This window comes from Poeciliopsis prolifica, unplaced genomic scaffold (genome assembly GCF_027474105.1).
Source record: "Poeciliopsis prolifica strain line A6 unplaced genomic scaffold, Auburn_PproV2 SCAFFOLD002, whole genome shotgun sequence".
Lineage (NCBI taxonomy): Eukaryota > Metazoa > Chordata > Actinopteri > Cyprinodontiformes > Poeciliidae > Poeciliopsis > Poeciliopsis prolifica.
In genome coordinates, this window is record NW_026562377.1 from 21717847 (window position 1) to 21740464 (window position 22618).

The 22618-nt window shown below is 41.4% G+C and overlaps 1 protein-coding gene and 1 long non-coding RNA gene across 3 annotated transcripts in view; one reads left to right on the top strand and one right to left on the bottom strand.

The window, feature by feature from the left end:
• Window positions 1-8993: 8993 nt before the first annotated feature.
• Window positions 8994-22618, top strand: part of LOC129370172 (capping protein, Arp2/3 and myosin-I linker protein 3-like) — a 41845-nt gene continuing 28220 nt past the window's right edge. For both annotated transcript variants that reach the window (XM_055045902.1, XM_055045909.1), the window contains exons 1-2: window positions 8994-9232; window positions 20670-20764. In XM_055045902.1, the coding sequence (XP_054901877.1) occupies window positions 9175-9232; window positions 20670-20764 (153 nt within the window). In that variant the 5' untranslated portion in view covers window positions 8994-9174. The remainder of the gene's footprint in view (window positions 9233-20669; window positions 20765-22618) is intronic.
• On the bottom strand, window positions 12566-13259 carry LOC129370200 (uncharacterized). Its single transcript, XR_008607027.1, has 3 exons — window positions 13161-13259; window positions 12806-12890; window positions 12566-12623 (listed from the first exon to the last, which is right to left on the bottom strand). It is a non-coding gene; the product is annotated as an uncharacterized LOC129370200 (long non-coding RNA).

Sequence of the window (22618 nt, forward strand, 5' to 3'; positions counted from 1 at the left end):
CATGACAACATGAATGAAAGCATGACAACATGAACGAAAGCATGACAACATGAATGAAAGCCTGACAACATGAACGAAAGCGTGACATCATGAACAAAAGCGTGACATCATGAACGGAAGCATGACAACATGAACGAAAGCGTGACATGAACGAAAGCGTGACTACATGAAAGAAGCATGACATCATGAACAAAAGCATGACAACATGAAAGAAGCATGACATCATGAACAAAAGCATGACAACATGAATAAAAGCATGACATCAAGAACGAAAGCGTGACAACATGAACGAAAGCGTGACAACATGAACGAAAGCGTGACAACATGAACGAAAGCATGACAACATGAACGAAAGCGTGACAACATGAACAAAAGCATGACAACATGAATGAAAGCATGACATCATGAACGAAAGCATGACAACATGAACGCAAGTATGACAACATGAACGAAAGTGTTATGACAACATGAACAAAAGTGTTATGACAACATGAACGCAAGTATGACAACATGAACGAAAGTGTTATGACAACATGAACAAAAGTGTTATGACAACATGAACAAAAGTGTTATGACAACATGAACAAGAGTGTTATGACAACATGAACAAAAGTGTTATGACAACATGAACAAGAGTGTTATGAGAACATGAACAAGAGTGTTATGACAACATGAACAAGAGTGTTATGACAACATGAACAAAAGTGTTATGACAACATGAACAAGAGTGTTATGACAACATGAACAAAAGTGTTATGACCACATGAACGAAAGTGTTATGACAACATGAACAAAAGTGTTATGACCACATGAACAAAAGGGAAGAGGTATGTCCCAGTGGGAGACGTAAGAAATCGCTGACTGGACTGCAGCTCGTTTTACTTTTGAACTGGAAGTGACTCTGACTTTAACAAGGCTTTGGTGGATGATGCAAGTCTGCATTTCACTGTAATTGAAATATGACTAAGTGACTTAATCTTCCTTTAAACTTTTAATTTTACTTCTTTTTGTAGCTAAAGCCTGAAAAATAATGGGTGGAATTGCTTAGTGTTGGATTTTTTTTCCCTCTTCCCAATGTATAAAATGTAAGGTTGGATTAGGAAAATCAGCACAACATCACATGAATTCATTTAATGTTTTTTGGGGGGTTATTTTTACATCCTTTATGTTCTTTTGTTCACGCTGTAACGCTTTCGTTCATGTCGCAGCGCTTAACGCTTTGCTTCACGTTGTAATGCTTTGGATCATGTTGTAGTGCTTTTGTTATTTGTAATTGTGCTTTCAATTTGCTGAAGTGGTTTGCAGCTCAGGTCCACCGTAAATAACATTTATTTTACAGCATTGCAACTTAGTGGATGGCTCAGGATTAAATACTTTCTTTTTTCTTGGAAAGTTACTGAGTGTGCAAAGTAGTCAGACTGAATATTTATAAAATTGCCTGAAGACTTTTTTTTTCTTTCTGTTAACTTGAAGACATGATTATTCTGATTACACCTCTGCAATGCTGTGGGAGGGGTCAGAGGTGACATCAGGCCATACCCTTTGGCTCTCTACCCTGTAATGCCGAGAGAAAGGTCGGCGTGTCTTGGTGTAACATTGTCAGGGCTGATCCCTTTGGAAATATCCAACGATAGGAAGCCAATCTTCATCAATCCAGGTCTCCAGAAAGTGTCACATTTTTTGGCATAGTAAGTTTGCAGATGCAGATGGAACGGCATTCTCCCTTCGGCGAAGTCGGTTTCAAATTGCTTGAATCTTCACGATGTGTGTGGATACCCACGCGAGGTCATCAGGTCCAACATCTGACCACTTTGTCTTTTACCTAAAGTATTTAAAGTTATGCTCAAAATTGCTAGTAGATTTCAATGTAAAATTGTTTTCTTATGACCAAGAAAGGTTTATTTTCTAATAGGAAATAAGACGGGCGCCACTCAAGAGATGCTTGTCAACGTGAAAGGAAGACCGATTCAAAAGTTCAGTACATTTGTTTACATTTTTAAAAAACAGATGGTCTGAAAAACTATTAATACCCCTCTCAATTGTCAGTGAGAAATATTTAATGGTATTGCTACAACTAAACCCCTGTCATTACTGTTTACCAACTTTTCTACGGTTTTTCCACTGGTGTTTTGAGGTTTTGTCTTTGACAAATTGCTTCAACACTTTAAAGTCAGAAGGTCTCTTTGCCGTCACCTTAATTTTTAACTCCATCCGAAGACCCTCAACAAAATTCAAACGTGACTTAAAAGAATCTTTTAAATTTGACACTGAAGATTACGAATAATGTAATAACGTAATAACGTACAATGAGACCGCTCAGCCTCATTGAAAGCCCGCAGTTTGGCTTATAACTGCCTGATTCATATATGATGTGATCTGAGTCTAGAGACCTTCCCCCACTGTTTTCACTTACTGTCAGGTGCTCCTGTAACTGCTGGACATCTTACAATTACTAATCTGCCACTAACGAAGCCATTTCTGCTGTGGACGAACTTTTTTTTAAGTCAGTGAGTGGATGCTCCGACTAGTTGTCCCACAAAATGAACTAGCTGTTGTTCATGACCTCTGGTTGGCCTTCTATGCGCCAGGATATGGCTGCTTATCTAACAGATTGGACATCTCCATCCAAGACAGGTCCCACTGCACCTCCGTCACATCCTGTTTGGTCGCAGGCGGCGGCACTGCTGGGATGTTCTCTTTAGAAAATGGCCAGCAGCTCCGAGTGGAAAACATCCGGTGTCTTTGAGAAAAAGAAGAAATAAAAACAATTTAATGAACAGGCTGCAGGAGGTAGGGTTGGCAGAGGAGTACGTTACTGTACCTGTTGCGTTGAATGAACCAAATTATAGGCATCAGGAGCAGAAGAACAACACAGCATGACACTACAATCCATATTCGTGCACCTGAGACCGGAAAGGAATTTAGCTTTTGTTAAAAAAAACACAAAGAAGTAAATTGTTCTTGCAGAATATTATAAAATAAAAAATAAATAAATCTGCAGCCTTATGGGACTGCAGATTGGAAAAAAAACACTATTAGACTTTGAATAGACCACACTGAAAACCAAGGTCAGTCAATTCAATACTGTAATAATACAGCTGTCACCATATGATCACCCCAGTTTCAGTGGCACACAAAGGCTTGAGTAATGATCCAATATTGGCCGCTAAACGTGATGTAACTCGATCACCAGTTAACTCGGGATATCATGGATCAATGCCTTTGTGATAAAATTTCTACAAGTGCTGCTTAGGTCACTCAATAATAGGATTAGTTAAATTTGTGCTGCGCAATGCAGAAGCTTCATCTGTCCTGGTGAAAGGTTGCTCACCCCGGCATGATGATTGCTTGAAGAAGCTCCAAGCCCAGCTGATCCAGTGCAGCTGGGCTTATTTTTCTCATTAATTCAAGTAACATTCATATATATTTATATTTACAAGATGTTTTTATATGAAATCAGTATTCATACATCCTTTTGAGTGCACTTAGTACATATTATACTTCAAATAGTCGTATCTAGCAGCTGAAATTATGTAAATGAATAGGTACTCGTATGTTGTTTTAAACATTGCACTTGTAACATTTAAACAGTTTCTCTTTTGTGACTACAGCATTTCCAAAAGACTTCCAATGAAACTGACCTACCAAATGCTGTCAACACTTTAATACAGAAAGGCCAAATCTGAGATACTTTATAAATACCAAAGTTCTGTGTTTTGTTTGCTTAATATCAGTTGACAGGTATAATGCCAATATTTCATAAGATGTTACCATTTGTGGAGGATTCTGTCCCATCTTTTGATGTAAAGTTGCCTGGAAGATCTAAAAAAAAAGCAAATGTTTATTTATCAGTATTGACTAAATATATTAGTGAAAAACTGATAAAAAAAAAGAAGCCAAACAGCTGACCAGATTGAACCTCAAACAACTCATTTCTCTACATGTTTGCCTCTAGTTTTCCGCATCCTGTCAGTGTTGTGTGGTGAGAAGAAACATGATGGCCACCCTGCTAGCTGCTCACCTGACGCATTGAGCGTGACGCACCCCTCCATGGTCGTGTTGCTCCCTGTTTGCCCCACTTTGATTTCTGAGCCGTTCGGCCACAGGCACACGCTGGGCTCTTAAGGGGCAGAAAAACATCGCTGTGGTCTCTTTTTTTTTTTAGTGCAGCCTACTTCACCAGAATTTCTTACCTTCAAGTGCAGCGACATGGAGAATGAATGCTGACGCACCTGAAAGACATACAGAAACTGTTTCACACAAACGTGTCTCTTCATAATCCTCAACAGGTTTTTCTTCCACACGGTCAGAGTCAGCCGCTCAGATCCTTCACACATCCAAAGCCAGAGCTGGGTTCAGGACAGGGTTGAGTTTGAGCTACATAATAAAAGGCAGTATTTAAAAGTTCTTGAGACAAATAGATATAACGGGAAGACGTCTTCATTTGTGAAGCATAAACATCCCTCGCTCAGCCAAGACAGCACTTTGAAGACCATGGAGGCTGCATTTTTACCTTCCTCTCAGAGTCTTACAACTACACAAGCATGTTGGCGAGCCCAGCTTCCCATTCCTTAATGAGGCTGTTTAGATAGTTGTCCTCCCCGTGGGAGCACAAGGAATGTACACATGTTTGCTGTACTTCCCTGCAGAAGACGCCCACGTCGTACAGCAGTGTAGCACAGTGCTGGGGCGATCACAAAGTTTTGACATGCGGTAGCTAAGGTTCAGACACAACGATTTGGCAGGCGTGTAAACATCATTTCCACTTGCCCCATCCGGATTCTGGCCAGAGCACATCATTTTAATTTAGCACTGCGCGAAAGTCCGTGCAGCAGAGTAATAGCCTGGTTAAATTTACAACCCTAAATACCTTACGATTGCTTTTTGCACGCCACACAGAAAGAGAGCCTGTCTTTGGGCTGAATCCACTAGAAGTTTTTTTTTTTTTTTATGACTACAAGCATAAAGAGATTTCTGCACAGCAGAGGCATTTTTTAAAAGGTATGCATTGATTAAAAAAAGATCATTTTTGATACTTACCCAGCAGCAAGACGCCCATCACGGTCTTTCTGCCACCAACCCTAAAATCTCCGTTTGATTTGCGCCTCATTTCTTTGTTGAACAAACGTAAGCATAACAAATATAAAATAAACAGTATTTTCCAGCAGCCGTTATGTTTTTTTTGTTGTTGTTTTTTTCCTCTAAACCTGCCCAATTCATGAAGCTGTGAGACAGACCCTGACTGTGTCTGTGTGGAGGAGGGACTGTCACAGCAAACCGCAGACTGAGATGGTCATCTTGGTGGAGACGTTTCCTTCCTCTGTCAACCACTTAACAACGCACCCGTGTGACAGGAGAACCGTGCACAGGCACGGGGCAGGGAGCTCAGATTACAAGCCATGACATAAGCAGTCATCGACTATCGAGCAATTTGATATTTTCACTGTTTTCATTGGCTTATCTATACCCCGGAAATGCTGCAAATGAAGGAATGAGGCACATCATCTGCACGAAAAGAACATAATACACATTGTACACTGGGCGTGTCTTCTCCCAGCACTGGCGCTCCCCACGGTTGTGTTTTTGTCCTACTCTTTTTCCTTCTGGACACAAATGGCTGCATCTTGGCTGACCTATCTGTGAAACTCTTGAACTTAGCAGAGAACACGGTGCCGTCATTGGTTTGGTCCAGTGAGGTGATGAGTCAACAGACAGACAGGAGGTGGATCGACGAATCGTCTCAGGTCCAGTCGATTGTCGCACATTGACAGACTCTGGTGGGAAGACGGCCTTGCCGCTGCAACTCAAGAAATACAATGTTAGAAACAAAAACTATGCTAAACGCGTTTAAGCTTTGATGAATATTATACGAAGAACTAGTAGACTATTATATTGGGGTTGTGTTTCTGCAGCAAGGACAATTGAAATTGGCCAGTTGATAGGGAAGACAGGTGGAGTTAATTAGAGAGCTATTCTGGAGGAAAAGCTATTAGAAAAGACTGAAGAGTAAGCAGAAGTGCACCATCTAACTGCATAATGACCCAAAACATGCAGTCAAAGCTCCAATGTAACAGTTTTAAATCCGAGCTTTACATGTGTTTAAATTGGATTCGCTTGTAGGCTCAGGAAGAGCCTTTTGGATCCTTCCATGAAACAGACGTCTGCTGAAAATGTTTATGCATATCAACAAGGGATTGAGTGAACAATAAATGTAGGTGAAATGAAAGGCAACAGTTTTCTGAAGCTGACAAGGAGTCTGCTTGTTGCAATAACTTCTGCTTTGTTCCATTACGAACACAACTGAATGTTTACCTTTATTGCAGTGCTATCTTATCGACACAACATCAACGCCATTCATCAGGGCCGACATTTTTATTTTTGAAATAGAGGCCAAAAGGATTTTTCAGTTTCTCTAGAAAAAACTCGTAGATTTGAACTCCAAAGCCTGTATTAGATACAGCATTATTTCCCCTCAAACATGTATCCTGCACCATATATCACTTGATTTACTGTCTTTCCAAAACAATATCTTCCTTTCAAACGTCCTTTCTTGCAATTCTCTGCTCGGTGACTCTTGGTGGCTCCATGAACAGATGCATGGCATAAGCTATTTCTATTGGTTTACTGGAGTAAGTAGCACGTCAACACTCCAGGTGAAAATATTCAATCAAATTTTTGATGAGTCCATTAAATAATGAAAGACATGTACAGAAACAAACTGAAAATAATTTCCAAGCCATAAACCAGTATGGTTTATAACAAGTTGCTATTGTTTATGATTTATGGTATGCTGGTAGCGCATCACGCTAGTGCATGCGTGCAAGAGCATTTCTGTGTTTAGTGTGGATAAAAATTCTTGAAAAGCTTTGTCTTTATTTTTTGTACGTTATTTAAGTGTAGGTTCATTCCAACAGGTTCTGTGATCTACAGTATTTTAAAACATTTGTTAAAATGCTTCTTGTGGTTGCTTTTAAACTGTACTCTTTGAAAAACTGACAAGTTTCAGTGTGTTAAGTTCAAGTCAACCTTGGCTACACGCACGATTTGATGACTTTGTCTCTAAAATCTACAGGGCTCACTGGGATTCGTTTTGCACCTTTTTTAGGAACAGAAACGCTTCGCTGGCAAAGTAAGATCCATGTGCATGACAGGATTAAGATTTCCCATCACGCCATTACATTACAGCAACCACTGAACTATTAATCATGCCCGCCCGCAGCAAATAACTTCATTGCTTTATATTTTCTCTTATTCCACCGCAGGTTTATTTAACATAATTTAGTCTGTATCTCAGCCTTAATACAGGTTCTTATGGCAATGTGCCATGTCGAAGCACTTGGATTATAAATCTCTTGATGTACCACTCGGTCTCGAGCAAATGACAAATATTTACGGCGAACACACCGGGCCCCTCTCCATCAACGTCACGAGCACGTCCGAACGAAGCATAAAATTGACCTATGTCTGAGATGCCATAAGTCATGCATTTAAGAACCTAAAGCCATCAATGCGATGTGTCCCACATCAGAACCACGTGGAACCAAGAGATGCACATTTTTGTAGCAGAGTTATCGGGTCAGGATGCAGTACAAAGCAAGAGGAACGCCTAAACTACTATCATCCCAGTCTGATTCATGTCTTCTGTCAACATTAGCATAATAGCAGCTAGCAGCACATTAAAAGTCATGCCCTCGATTAGTTAGCATAATGTTTTTCTGTAAGTTACTTCCAATTAACATAATGGGTTATGTACTTTCAACTTAAATTTCATGTCAGTTTTGGTCCTCCAATAAATGTCAACACTTCTGCTTGTCTTGGACAAATGTTTTCTTCTTCACTTGATTTAAGGCTTGTCTCATTTGATAGAGAAAGATAAAAATAAATGCATAACATTTGAAATAGAAGCGTATTTGGTGTCATTATTTTCAGGAAACTGGTGAACTTGGCATTATTAGTGGAGAAAGTGGACAATATTTGGAAATGTTAGTTTACTTAAATTGCAATTTTAAGTTCAATTGCTGCCTTAAACTCTTGAGTTAAATTAACTCAAAAAGGGAATTGGTGTGAATAAAGTTAGTTGAACGCAAGTTTTTAAGTTTAGTCACCCTAACTATTTTTACAGTGATAGGTTCCAGATGCTTTGGCCTTAGTTACTGGGTGTGTTTTAGTTCTCTTTTAGTTCGATCAACGCTGCAAGTGACACGGCCACCATGAGCAGAGATGGAAACTGAAAGGTAAGACAAGTTATTAAAAGTTTGGCTCCAGCTGATGGCATCTCTGGTCCACCGCTAAGCTGCTTCCCGAATGTCTCAGATGTGACGGATGTTCTGTAGACGAGTAGCTTTTTGCTCTGCTAGACGATCATTAGCACGTTTGGCAGAAGTGTGTGTGAAGTCTGACCCCTGGCACAGGAAACGAGGTGCAAATGAAATAAATTCGGCCAAATCGGGACAAAATTTTACATTGCTCATCTTACTGATGTTGTCTCCTCCACCATTTGCAGTCGTCCTGATTTTGCTCTGCTCCAGATCAAACCCCTGTTGCAGTGACTCTATATTTAGTTGTTTTTTTTTTGGGGGGGGGGGGCTTGTGGATAGAGTTAAAGGTGGTGCTTTCCCAGCCGGTATTGATTTCATTGAACGAAAATGGACTCTATTTAATTACATATCACAAGAACCTATTCGTCTTGTCTGTCCTGAAAGGTTTCTAATTGCGATTAATTAAAATTCTGGCCCACCTCTTCTCAAAACTTTGTGGAGGGAGGCAACGTGGATTCATGCATCATGCAGATCGTTTTTGCTTTAAATCGCCTCTTCCTGTTCTCATTCCTTCTGCTTTCTAGTTAAATCACCAACTTTCAGTCCGCTGTCTGTTCTCTCAGGTATCCACAGCAGCCTCCTCATGGCTCAGTGATCCCCGCCTCCTCCTCCTCCTCCCCACCACCAACATCATCATCACCATTATTCATCCCTCCACCGCCTCTCCTTTCTCTTCCATCCCAGTCTCCCCAGGTTCCAGGAAGCGGCCAGTCGGATGCTCTGCTGGAATGCCTGGGAGAGAGAGCATCCTCACTTCCCCTTACTGAGAGAGAGAGAGAGAGAGAGAGAGAGAGGTCCAGCGGGGAAGAGGTGGAGGAGACAGGAAGCGGGGTGGCGGTAGGAGAGAGGAGCAGACATGGCTTCTAAAGAGATCTCAGCCTTTGGTTTCGTCAGTGTGACCAAGGATATGACAGGTGGGTCCTCTCCGGTGTTGATGCCCGCGTGCGGCCGGGGCGGCGCGCGTGCGGTCAGCTGTCGGGATGCTTCGGGATGTCGGAGGCTGAGACCGAGCCCGACGCATCGGATGCTCGTCATGAGCTACACCTTCATGTTTTGTCCCGGAGCTTTCCGGGGGCTGGCTGCTTCATTATCGGGGTATAGGAGGAGGAGGAAGAGGAAGAGGAGGGGGGGTAATAATTGATGTGACGGCGAATCGTTCACAGCGTGGAAGAGAGATGCTGCTTTTCTTTAAGTGAGCCCCTTCTTATGAGGATGAGGCAGTAGAAAAAAAATAAAATAAAATAAAAAAACAAGCCTTAGGCCAGAGAGGGGGGAGGAAAGGGGGGGAGAAGGGGCGTTGTGGAAATTACTCGTGGATGTTGTTCCCCTGCACGTTTTTACTGATGCGCCCTTTTCCACTGCAGCCGCACGTCTCTGTAGCAATGACTATTATTTCTAAAATATATATATATATATTCTAATTTTGCCGCTCGTTTATGTTTATTTCGTGCACGCAAAGTGCAGAAAAGAGGGTCCGTACCTCACCAAGAAGAAGAAGGGATTTTAAAAAATGCATACTCTGGACAAACCAAGCGGGGGCACACGGGATGCACAAATATTTATTCCTGTCCTCGTCAGACAGCAACAGCTTACATATGTCAAAGTCGCAGCTCCGCTCGGATTTCAGTGCTACTGCGCACGCACACGCGCACTCTCTCTCTCCCTCACGCGCGAGCGCGGTGCCTGCACACATGCTCGGGGTGGCAGGGACTCTGCTGCTGAGTTAATTACTCGTAATGGCTCTATTAGGCGCTGTGCGATGATTAACCCGGTGGAATCCCCGCTACCTGCAGGGCTGCACCGCCCCCTGCGGCCCCGCCTGCGCCCTCCATCAGGAGAGGCACCTGGTGGCCCGCGGACCCGCACAAGGTCACCGGCAAGCGGCTAAAGTTACAAATGTAGGTGGACTGTTTGAATAGAGAGCAATGCGTGTATTACTGGAGATCTTCTTTAATGGCACCTCAACTGAGTATATCTGAAAAAGCTTTGGGATACATAGTCTAAATGAAGGACCCTGAACAGCTGCAGAATGTAATTGTTATATATATATATATATACACAGTAAAAACTGCTGGTTAAAAATAACCCAATACGTAACCCAGCGCTGGGTCATATATGGACCGACCCAACGCTTGGTTGTTTTAACTCAACTGGGTTGGGTTGAGGGTTTGACCCAGCACATTGGGTCATAGCTGCAACCTAAAGCTTGGGTTAAATTGACCACTGCTCAAAGTTAAAATGACTCAATATTGGGTTGAAATTTATTACCCATTAAAAGGGTCATTTTACCACCATATTTTTATTTTAAATTTTTTTTTCCTTTTCTATTTTAAAATTCACTATAAAAATTTAACTAAAAACATTCAGATTAGCTCAAAAGAACTTTTATTTGCAAATGTTATACATTCCAACATACATGAAATTTTTAATACAGACATGTAAAAGTTACATATAAACAATTGATTAAATCTGCAACCTTTTTTAACTTTGTTGGTGTACACAAATAAATATTTTCATCAAAAGAGTTTGAAGGAAATGTGAAAAAAAATAGCAACAAAGTAACAAAACATCCAGCAGGTTTTCAATCAGAACATTTAAAACTTATTTAAGGGTTATTGAAGAATTGCTTTTATTCTTCCATGGCCTCCAACTGGGCCCTCATTAATTTTATCGGGGTGACTCGTTTCCTGGGATTTCATATATCACAGTTTGGAGAAAATCCCAAATTTGGACACACGACTTCGGATAACTCAGATCAAAAACGAAGAACGATTTGAAACAGCCGTCAACAGCCCCCAAAAGAGATGGATATTCCAAAGCAGTTCCATTTATGACGACAAATGCTTGGGAACAACAATACCTGTCCCCAAGCATGAGAACACGTGGATGCTCTGTTGCCGTACTTCCAAGATATTCCACCATATTTGTCCCAATCTGGTGTGTGGAAAAAGCAGAAAGGAAGCCATTAGTCATTTAAAAGGTAAGGAGGAACTAATAATTTTTGACTAATTCTTATATGATTTTTGTTTGATACATTATCAAAAGACCCTTGCGTTTGAAGTTTATATATACTATATAAAAAGACATATTTTTGGTCAACGCTGTCTTGTGTTATATGACATTAAAATTCTCATTTCACGTCAATTAGGACATGGTAAATTCAAGATTAATGACAGGGAGAACAGTGAGGGAAAAAAAAGCATATTTGTTTTAAACTTCTGGTTTCAACTACATTTAAACAGCAAAGAACTCGTTCTGACATGAAGATAGACTTACTGGCTGGACATCAATGAAGGCTTGCTGGACTTCAAGGTTGCTGGGTCTGACCACCTTTCGCCCAACTCTGTAGGGAACAGCAGGGAGGAGTTTTGGCAGCAGCTGGAGTGCCACGTCACCTTGTTTGTCTGTCAACGAAAAACTCAGATTAAAATGCTACACAATCAAAAAAGAGCCACAGGAGAAAAAATTAGTTCAGAAAATGTTCCTTTTGAGCTTCAATACCTTGTGGAAGCAACTCAATCTCAGGCAGAAGACCGCTCTCCTCCTTCTTCCCCATGCGAATGACCTTTGATGAGAACAAGGTGTTCCAGTTCTCTGTCAGTTTTCCACAAGACTGTGGATATAAAACGGCAAAGTCCTGCAAAATCTAACAATCAGAAAAGACAAAAATACAAATCAAATGTAAAAGTGAAATGAACTATTACATTCAACCTTTCATGGGTGCTACAAATTTATGTTCTGGGTAGTTTGACATTTTGAGTTTGATTGTAATTGTACATTTACACATGATATTGCAGTTTATTGTTTAACATTTAACTGATCTCAATATGAGGTATAACCTCACCATTCCTGGTGTGTCCAACAAACGTGGGAACTCTGCAAAAATCTGCTGCATTGGGATCGTCCCACTTGAGCGGATCCATCCTGCGCGATATACTGCAGTTTCCCGCATGTATTGGACAACCTGGTCTGTGGGCCAAAAGTTATTTTTCAGCCATTCTGTCATCTGGATGGCACGCTCAGCACTGATGGTTGGTTCTGTGGGGAAAAAAGTATTACAGAAATTAAAAGAAAAAAAATGTGAGGTAATTCACAGCAATGATAAGATAAGATTGCTGCTCAAAACAATAGGGGCTTGGAAAAAGTCCATGTGCTAGTACCAGGCAAACTTAATCTTTTTGGTGGAGCTTCTGGGGCTGAAAGCATCTTCTTCCTTGGTTGATGCCTTTTCCTTACATTACGGAGATGCTCCTCCAGAAAGCCAGTTGCTGGCCTGTGTTGTCTTCCGGGGGTAAACCAGGCGTCCTGCACATTTTTAACAAAGAAATATAAAAGTTAAATGTTAGCCTTTCTGTTTTAATGTCCAAATTTTTATTAAACCTACAACTCAAAGATCAAACACCATAGTTACAATGATATTTAATGCTAACCATTGTGCAAGTTGTTGAAGTACTTGTGTGCTAGTGCTCTGAAGTGTGAAAACTTACATATCCTGTGCCATGGCTGTCTCTTAAACATGGAAACTGGTCCACAATCGAAGATGCCAGAATTGCTTTAGTGTCTGAAGATGGGCTGGAAACAAAAAAAATTACATTCAGTAAGACAGGCAAGTAAAATATTTTATTTTAATTAGTTATTGTAAGATGAAAACATAGAGCAGAAACCTTAAAACACAAACAATTTCCAAAAAATCCCGTTTTTATTAGCCCAACACATACTTTAAGACTTCTTACTGGAGAAATTTTACTTAGGTGAGCACTGCACAATGCCGTTAATGTTCTCACCAAGAGCAAAATGTCACAAAAACAACCTAATTGATCTAGTTTTAGAAGAAATACTCACTTTTCTCCATATTGATCCATCAGGTGTGACACAAGTGTTCTGACCACTTGTGTGGTCAGAACACTTCGTCTTTCACGAATGGACATATGCTGATTTCCATCTAGACTGATAACCACAGGTCTACCTTCAGAGAGGCACTGAGGATCTCACGGATGTTCTACAGATAAATAGTTTGTGTTAAGCATATGCCATCGCAGAGTGTGCTGATCTGACAGAACACCGGTGGGGACGACTCCAAACATGTTGGAGCACTTATAAATTAAGAGATATTTCAATAAATCGAGCAGATATTTTATTGTTACATAGTTAAATCTTCACTAGAAATCTGTAAAAGTTACTTTTATTTGACAGAAAGCATAATATCCAACTTTAGCTTCCCCTCCTCTGCCATTGCTGGTGCATACTGTTTTTTTCTTCTCCACTGCCTCAATCGGTTTCACCCAGGTTAACCGTATAATAGCATAGCATAGTCTGTTCAGTAAGAAATAAAAGGCTTAATGAAAATGGGATTTAACAGTTATATTACTGATATATTACTATGAATACCTGTATACTCTGTACTGATCGCTTCGGACACCGCTACTGCAAGCCTCCAGTCCCTCCTTGTCGCTATAGATCCGTTATTAGCATTCTAGCTGCTACCACCTTTTGCGCGCGCTAGTGAACGAGGCCAGCGAAAACCAGGGGGCAAAGCGCCATCTCTCCCTCCCACACCCTCACCCTTTTTTTTTAAAAAAATGGGATAAATTATCTTTGAATTAAATTAATTATTTCAAAAACATTACCCTATCAACGAAGATGATAGGTTAAATCAAATAATTCAATTAAAGTTACATAAATTTAATTTAAAAGATCTGTAGTATATAAAGAATACAATAACCCTATTAACTTTAAAAATATTATACCATGATATTGTAACTTACCATGTTTTATTTGAATTGAGAAGTCCAGTGTTGTCTGATCAGGTCACAGTCCAGTTGAAAATGGAGGTTTGTGAAGAGGGCAATGGATTTTTATATGAACTGTATTTGACCCAACCAATTGGGTAAAGTGTTGAGTCAACCGAACCTGAAACCTAACAGAATCAGTTAAGTGGAGTTCATTAAAACAAAAAAAAAAGTCAACCCAACCGCTGGGTCACTACTTTTGAACCAATATTGGGTCAAAGTAACCCAACATATGACCCAGCATCTCTTACCCAGAAGTTGGGTTATGAAAATAACCCAGCATTTTTTACTGTGTATATATATATATATATATATATATATATATATATATATATATAATATATATATATATATATATATATATATATATATATATATATATATATATATATATATAATATATATAACGGGCCCAGAGGAAGTAACCTGTAACCTTATTTATGCTCAATGTGCTAATTGCAGACAAACAATTAACTATGACAGGATAACTGTTTAATCGTCGTCATCGGCGGCTATGTGTAACAAATTAATTGAATTACTTTAAATTCCTCTAAATAAGTCATTATGTGTTATGCAAATTAGTTATTTATTTTTTATTAGTACCTGTTCGAAGTGGGCAGTTCATTTTTTCCTATTGCACTTGAACACACCCCACACAGTGTAGTCACTGTTCTTGGCAGATGTAAAACATTTTTCTTGGTTAGTTCACATTTCATAAGTGATATGTTTATATAGCCGATGAAAGGGATATGTCTTTATTTTTATTTTTCACCGTGGGACGTTACATGGTCTACACGAGCTGAAATTAGATTTTTTTTTTTTTTAAATACAGCATGCTAATGCTAGCACCAGTGGTGCAGTTAAGTAACTGTGCTCAGCTTGATTTCACGCAGTTGTGGCGGGTTTTTCTTGGTTGCTTCTTTATTTTGGATTTTATTTTTCTTGCGAGGGCAGGTGTTTTGGACCAGACTGTGCAGATTGCTCACTGCTGTTTCTTTTGACACCTCGAACAGACAAAATGAAAGGCAGTCGACCCAGATCTGGCTCCTGTTCTGTTTCATACACCGATAGAAACAAACAACGCAGAATGAAAGTTTGGACCGGTCACACATACTAACTTGCCTGGCAGATTGTAGCACATCATGTAGCAAAAGGGGGAAGGTGTGAGCAGCACATACATGAGGGTGCTTCATAGCTCTAAGGCCCGCCTCCTAGCTCCAATTGGTTGTTTCTGACTGAGTGGTTATCTAATATGTTAAAATCTCTCAATCTCTGTTAAGATCTCTAAATAGTTTTTTAAAGTAAAGGTAAGTGTGCATTTCCGGTCCCTGTCATTCATTCATGCATGCATGCATGCATGCATGCATGCATGCATGGATGGATGGATGGATGGATGGATGGATGGATGGATGGATGGATGGATGGATGGATGGATGGATGGATGGATGGATGGATGGATGGATGGATGGATGGATGGATGGATGGATGGATGGATGGATGGATGGATGGATGGATGGATGGATGGATGGATGGGATGGATGGATGGATGGATGGATGGATGGATGGATGGATGGATGGATGGATGGATGGATGGATGGATGGATGGATGGATGGATGGATGGATGGATGGATGGATGGATGGATGGATGGATGGATGGATGGATGGATGGATGGATGGATGGATGGATGGATGGATGGATGGATGGATGGATGGATGGATGGATGGATGGATGGATGGATGGATGGATGGATGGATGGATGGATGGATGGATGGATGGATGGATGGATGGATGATGGATGGATGGATGGATGGATGGATGGATGGATGGATGGATGGATGGATGGATGGATGGATGGATGGATGGATGGATGGATTGGATGGATGGATGGATGGATGGATGGATGGGATGGATGGATGGATGGATGGATGGATGGATGGATGGATGGATGGATGGATGGATGGATGGATGGATGGATGGATGGATGGATGGATGGATGGATGGATGGATGGATGGATGGATGGATGGATGGATGGATGGATGGATGATGGATGGATGGATGGATGGATGGATGGATGGATGGATGGATGGATGGATGGATGGATGGATGGATGGATGGATGGATGGATGGATGGATGGATGGATGGATGGATGGATGGATGGATGGATGGATGGATGGATGGATGGATGGATGGATGGATGGATGGATGGATGGATGGATGGATGGATGGATGGATGGATGGATGGATGGATGGATGGATGGATGGATGGATGGATGGATGGATGGATGGATGGATGGATGGATGGATGGATGGATGGATGGATGGATGGATGATGGATGGATGGATGGATGGATGGATGGATGGGATGGATGGATGGATGGATGATGGATGGATGGATGGATGGATGGATGGATGGATGGATGGATGGATGGATGGATGGATGGATGGATGGATGGATGGATGGATGGATGGATGGATGGATGGATGGATGGATGGATGGATGGATGGATGGATGGATGGATGGATGGATGGATGGATGGATGGATGGATGGATGGATGGATGGATGGATGGATGGATGGATGGATGGATGGATGGATGGATGGATGGATGGATGGATGGATGGATGGATGGAGACTCCTCTCTGATGCTCGTTCTCTTTCACTTGTCCCACAAGTTTTCGTCTTTAGTCGCCGTAACGATCAATTTCATAACCCAAATCAAGCATTTGTAAAAACTTGATTTGCCCACACGCGCTTCAGATCGCAATTCTGCCGAAAGACGCAGTGGAAGAAGCAAGGAGAATTTCAATTATTGTTTTTTAAATCGTATCTCAAAAAGGCTGCGATGCCATGCACTCTCACAAGATTTTCAGTGACCTTGAAAAAGCAGCTACTATCGGACATGCATGGAAAACTTTTCCCACGCATTTTTTCTTGATTTTACACCAAACCTCTCAGGACTGTTTGTTGCCTCAAAGTTTGATCTTAATCACATCTGACCAGAGCGGATCAGCTACAACCTCCGCTAGGTTTGCAAACGTAGCAGATCTGATGGAAAAAGGCTTTTTTCTGACATGCGTCCCAAACAAACAGTGTAGAGTGTCTCTACTGGTTGTCCTGGAGACTTAGTGACCTTAAGATGCTACTCTTGCAGCAGATTTCTGTCTTTTTTTTTTATTTTGCACCCTGCTCACTTTGTGTGGTTGTAAGATATCTCCTGACCCAACGTAGTGGCCTGTTGCTAAAAGTCATGTCATATTTATCCTCCAGGGAAATTCATTACTAAATTAGTGAATAAATTACTAATTAGAAGCCTATATATAGTTTGATCAACCCAAAGTAATTTCAACAAATGGTTCAGCTACATTTATTTCAATTAGATCGTTTGCAGGAGTAACTACTGTTCCTCTTGTGGTTGGACATTTTTACCCACTGAATAAATCACCCTGAGTTAAAGCTTGCATTTTTTCCGGTAAGACTATGCTACTGCAATAAAAGGCGTACTTATTTTAAGATTTATTATATTATCTTTCCTAGGAACGCCAACAGTTTTACCTGCGTTAGTGTGTATACGTACATAAAGCAGTTGACTACATAGCAGGGAAATGTGGAATGCATTATACTCTGCAGGACATGGGAGAAAGTTCTTGATGCAAAACATCAACAATGCTTTTCTTCCCAAAGGCTCATTATGCACTCGAAAGACTTGGCTGTTTCTCAGACTGTGTGATCTTCAGAGCCAAATCCCAGTGCCTCCAGCTTTGCTATCGATTTCCTCATAAACTAGTCAGTCAGGAGGCTGAGCAGCTACTGTAATTGAGACTCTGAATCATGTAATTCCTCCTAGCGAATGCGTGCTTCTGTGACAGCGTGCGACTGCTGCGTGCACTCACCGCCGCCCGGTGAGTAAAGGCGCCGGGCTCGGAGCGGCAGGTCATGGGCTGTGTACGTGCGATTCAGACCGTGGCGCTGCTGGATGACGGAAACGGTTCCCTGTGAATCAGCGACGCTCTTGAGGTGTCGCGTTGGCCCTCTGATGGAGAAAACAAATTGAAAGTTTTTCTTTTTTAAAAAAGAAACTCAGAATGCTCTCAGGCTTTCGCAATGTCTGCAGCATTATGCTTATTTAGGCAGACATGAATGTTGAAAATGTGATCTTTAGCCCAAAATTTGCTGCTACTTTGTGTTTTACAGCAAAGCCTGAGCCGGTCCAAGGCATAAACAAGCTAAGCCAATACTTGGGGCCTCCAGAACAGCTGGCTGTCTCTTGGGCTGGTCAATAAATTAATGACAATATATTATATCGTGGTAGAGGTGTGACCAGTATCAATAGATAATAAGTCCGATAGAATGTTTAATAGTTTCACAGAACTCTGATCCAGAATCGGTTCGCATTCTGGGAGATGTAGGCAGAGGAAAGGTTTTAGTCGCTCAGTCTCTCACAGCAAGCCAAGCAAGAGTTGGTGGTATCGACTCACTCACTCTTTGGTCACCGAGTAACAACCTGTCCAATATCTTCTCCTGCAGCAGTTTCAGGCTTCACCACCATGTCTTTTTTATTTAAAAATAAATAAAAAGAACGGTGCGGAGAGCGGAGCAGTTGCATACAACAGCTAAAGAGGAAACTAGATGAAACAGAGCAGCTAGGTAGTATTTGAGATAATAAAACAAAAAAACAAATCAATAATTATCAATATCGACTGATATGAAACCGTTATGTTGTGATACATTTTTCAGTCGTATCATCCAGCCTTTACTTCTCATATTTACTGAATTGTGTGCTTCCTTCAAACTACTTCACAAATTGTAGCTCCAGTCTGGGAATGACTTCAAACCCAACTTAGGTGTGTTTCAGGCGCAGGTTTTAAAAAAGTTTATGTATCTGCTTTGCTAACTGTGTTCAATGACTAGGCTCAATAAGATTAGCGAAGCGACAACTGGCTGACTCACGTCCACTGTGACCAAGTCGTACGCTCAAAATCCGACCTTTCTCCAGTCTGTGAATGCACCACATGTGGGGCTCCTAGTTCAAGGTTTCAGAAACACTGTTCGGTGAAGATGCTGTTACTGAAGGACGAAGACTCCAAGTTTTCAGATCTCAGAGATGTAAGAAGCTGTAAAAAAAATAATAAAATTGCATTTGGAGGCATCTGATGCAGGGAGGAATAGATTACAGGACTGCAGTACATTTCAGCTAAATGTGTTCGTGTGAAGGTCTATTAGCTGTTGGATCTGTCAAGCTTTTTCTGTCAGGGAATCGACTAGATTTTGAATTGTTGGCCATTTTAAATGTCCTCTAGAACACATGCAAACATAAAATACCAGGCAAAGTGTCACATATACAATGACTTTGATTGAAATTGTTTTTATACTAATATAAGTATATAATGGTCACTCGTTAGCTTGGAAGGCTACTCCTATAATATCTTATGGTGTTGCTTTTAAAGAGAAATTGGAATTGACTGAAATATCATCAGATCAAGTCTTTGACATAACCTTTTGTCTGCCACGCAGTGTGAATGATGATACTGATAGGTTTGAAGCATATGTATCAACGTTTTGTTCAATGAGTTGAAGAGTCACTGTAAACGCAGTGAAACGTGAGGCTTGACTCAAAGCCCCAGTTATTGTTTGAGAATTTGAATGCAGGTCTGATCTCTCATTTTTCTGGCTAGTTTAATTAGACGTCATGTTGAACCGTCACACGTTCCCTTTATTTGTATTTGGCCCCGTTATTTTAGCCTTAAATGTGTACGCTTTTAGTTTTTGAAATGTTTTTAGCCACGTATTCCTGTGGGCAATCCAGCTAAATTAAAACCAGCAAGTGGAGACAGCAGGGTCTTCAGATAATCCTGCGCGATAAACATTCTGTCTCATTTTCTACTCATCAAAAATAATACTGCTGCTGTTGGAAACGCAAATGTCTTCGCAGTGTCGACACTGCGTTGTCACTAGACAGTGAGGTGATTTAGCAAACATAAACGCAGGCATAATTCGTATGCATCGGAAAGATTAGAAGATTACGTGGTTTAACTTTAACACATTTTGTCCCTTTTCAGCCACAGTCGTCAGTGTATTGTGATGGAGTTTTATTTGATAGGCCAGTATAAAGTAAGTATAATGGTGATACATAGTGAGGCTTTATGCATAGTTTTGATTTTTCACAAACTAAAATCTGGAAAGTGTTGCATGCATTGGTATCCATGATGATAGTATAATGTGTGTTTGTTTTACTCCATTTTAATCTTCTGGTCTCATATTTAGGTGACTTCTAAAGTCAATTGGTAACCATTGATTTGATTTAGGGGAATCAGATTAAAAGGGGCTGGATACAAAATGCATGCCACACTTAACAACCACTCTTTATGGGAACATGTTGGTCGACATCTGCTAAAATACTCTGAAAATGTAATTGTAATTTGACAAAATGCAGCCTGAATACATCTGCAAATCATTGCAACTGAATAAAAGTACCAAATATGGAGTTTGTCTCACACTGAGTGTCTGATGAGTGGGACTTTAACTATATAATTCTTTGCTTGTTTGTTTTTTCACTGACAGAGAGCATCCGGAAGATTATCGATAAATCATCCATCAAGTTCATTTGTAGCATTAAGCTTGACACCAAAAATGGCAAAACAGAGGACAGGATTCTGGTAAGTTTCTTCTTAATGGGCAACTTAATGGGCCTTTTCCTTTAACTCTTGTCAACTGAAGCTGAGCAGCATCACCCCACCACATATATATCATGTATGTTCTGTGTCTTTGAAGTCCAGTCCTGCTGGATCTCTGTCAAAGTGCTGATAGCCACGCCAGCATTATAGCAGCTCCTCGCAGTTTACCAGCCAGAGCAAGCGCCTTGCTTCTCCGGTCAGATGCTAACTGCATTAGGGCCGGTGTCCCACATCAGCGGGCGCTGTTGGCAGCCTGGCAGGATAAATATTGGATCTGCAGCATCCGTGGAAGCGCCTATGGATCCCCTCTGTGTCTGTGAAGCGCAAAGTGGAACCAGTGGGGGTGCTTCGCAGCCTTTGATTCTGGGGTTCTTTCATCAGAGAATATGGGCCAGGGAAGGAAGTCTCTGCAGGAGCGAGGGGGAAGCTGAGCCAGCTATCCAAGCAAAATCTGGGGCAGCTATCGCCTTACACAGTAGACCAGAACTCGGACCGGACCGAGGATGAGTGCTGCCTTTTGCGAGACGCAGTACTCCTCCGCCTCGCAGGGCGAGGTGGAAGGGTAACCGCCGGCATATGGCAGGCACAAACTGCATGGAGGCGTTTTACTGTTCAATCAGAGCCGTTTTTCCTCCTGTTTATCAGGGACTCCTGTTGCTTCTTCAGTCCTTCCTTGAGCAAATGAGCTTCTTCGCCTCGACAGCTCAAAGCTCCACTCAATGGATGCTTTAATGAGTCATCGTCTGGCGAGAATGGGCAGTTAGGAGAGTTTAGGCCTGCACAGCCTTTGATATTGAGACTCTGATTTGTGTATTTGCCAAAGAAATAAAAACATCTTTCCCCATAATCTCTTTCCAATCCCTGTCTCATTTACTGCTTCCTCTCAAAAGCTAAACTGGAAGGCGAGGGTTCGCCCTCCTGCTGGGCGCACACAGAAGACAGAAGAAGAAAAAAACAGAGATTGGAGCTTGATCACATGCACTGGCCTGGCATTTGGCACAGGAAAAGGAAGGATAAATGTGTTTATATTTCATTAAGCCAGGGAGTTTCAAGGAAGGCGGGACGCTAGCTACCTATGCATGTTTCAGGACGGGATCGGTGGTTTCCCTCCATCACCACAAGTCGCGTTAATTTATTTCTGACGCAAGCTTCCTCTGAACATCCAGACAAAAAGAAAAAAGATTAGAATATCAGTCCAGCAGCAGAGTTTCACAGCGTCATAAGCATGATGAGTGTACGCTCTCCCTTTTGACGCAAAATGCTCAGATAAGCGTCTCTCTCGCCTGCTGCCTCAGCATGATTCATCTCTATTTACTCGTACGCTTCGCTCTCTTAACAGGCCGCTGTAACCCAGACTCATCACCGTAATGTGATCCAATCTGGTCTTTCTAATCAACTCCTTCAGGCAGCCTTTGAAGCGAGCCGCAGATTCCTCCCCTCACCCCACCCAGCACTCCTTCTCTCCATCTCACAGGCACATTTTGCTGTGTGGGTGTGAAAGGGCTGTCAGTGCACGCTTCAGACAGACCCGTGTCAAGCTCCTCTCAACGAAAAAAAAAACAAAAACAAGCGAGCAGAGCAGGAGAACACTAACTTAATTACTGCTCTTCGCTGGGGATAGACAACGTGGGGTCGATTTGGGTGCTTTGTCCTCTGGTAGGGGGGTGGACAGGGTGTTTTAAGCGGGGGGCCATCCGAGAGAATAGAGTAAATGATTGGGAGCGACGGAGCAGAAGAGGAGAAGAGACATAGCAGAGGGCTGTACTCAGGGGCTGGCAGAGAGCAACAAAATGCCAAAGAATCACTCCCCTTTGTTTGTCTTGATGAAGAGAGACA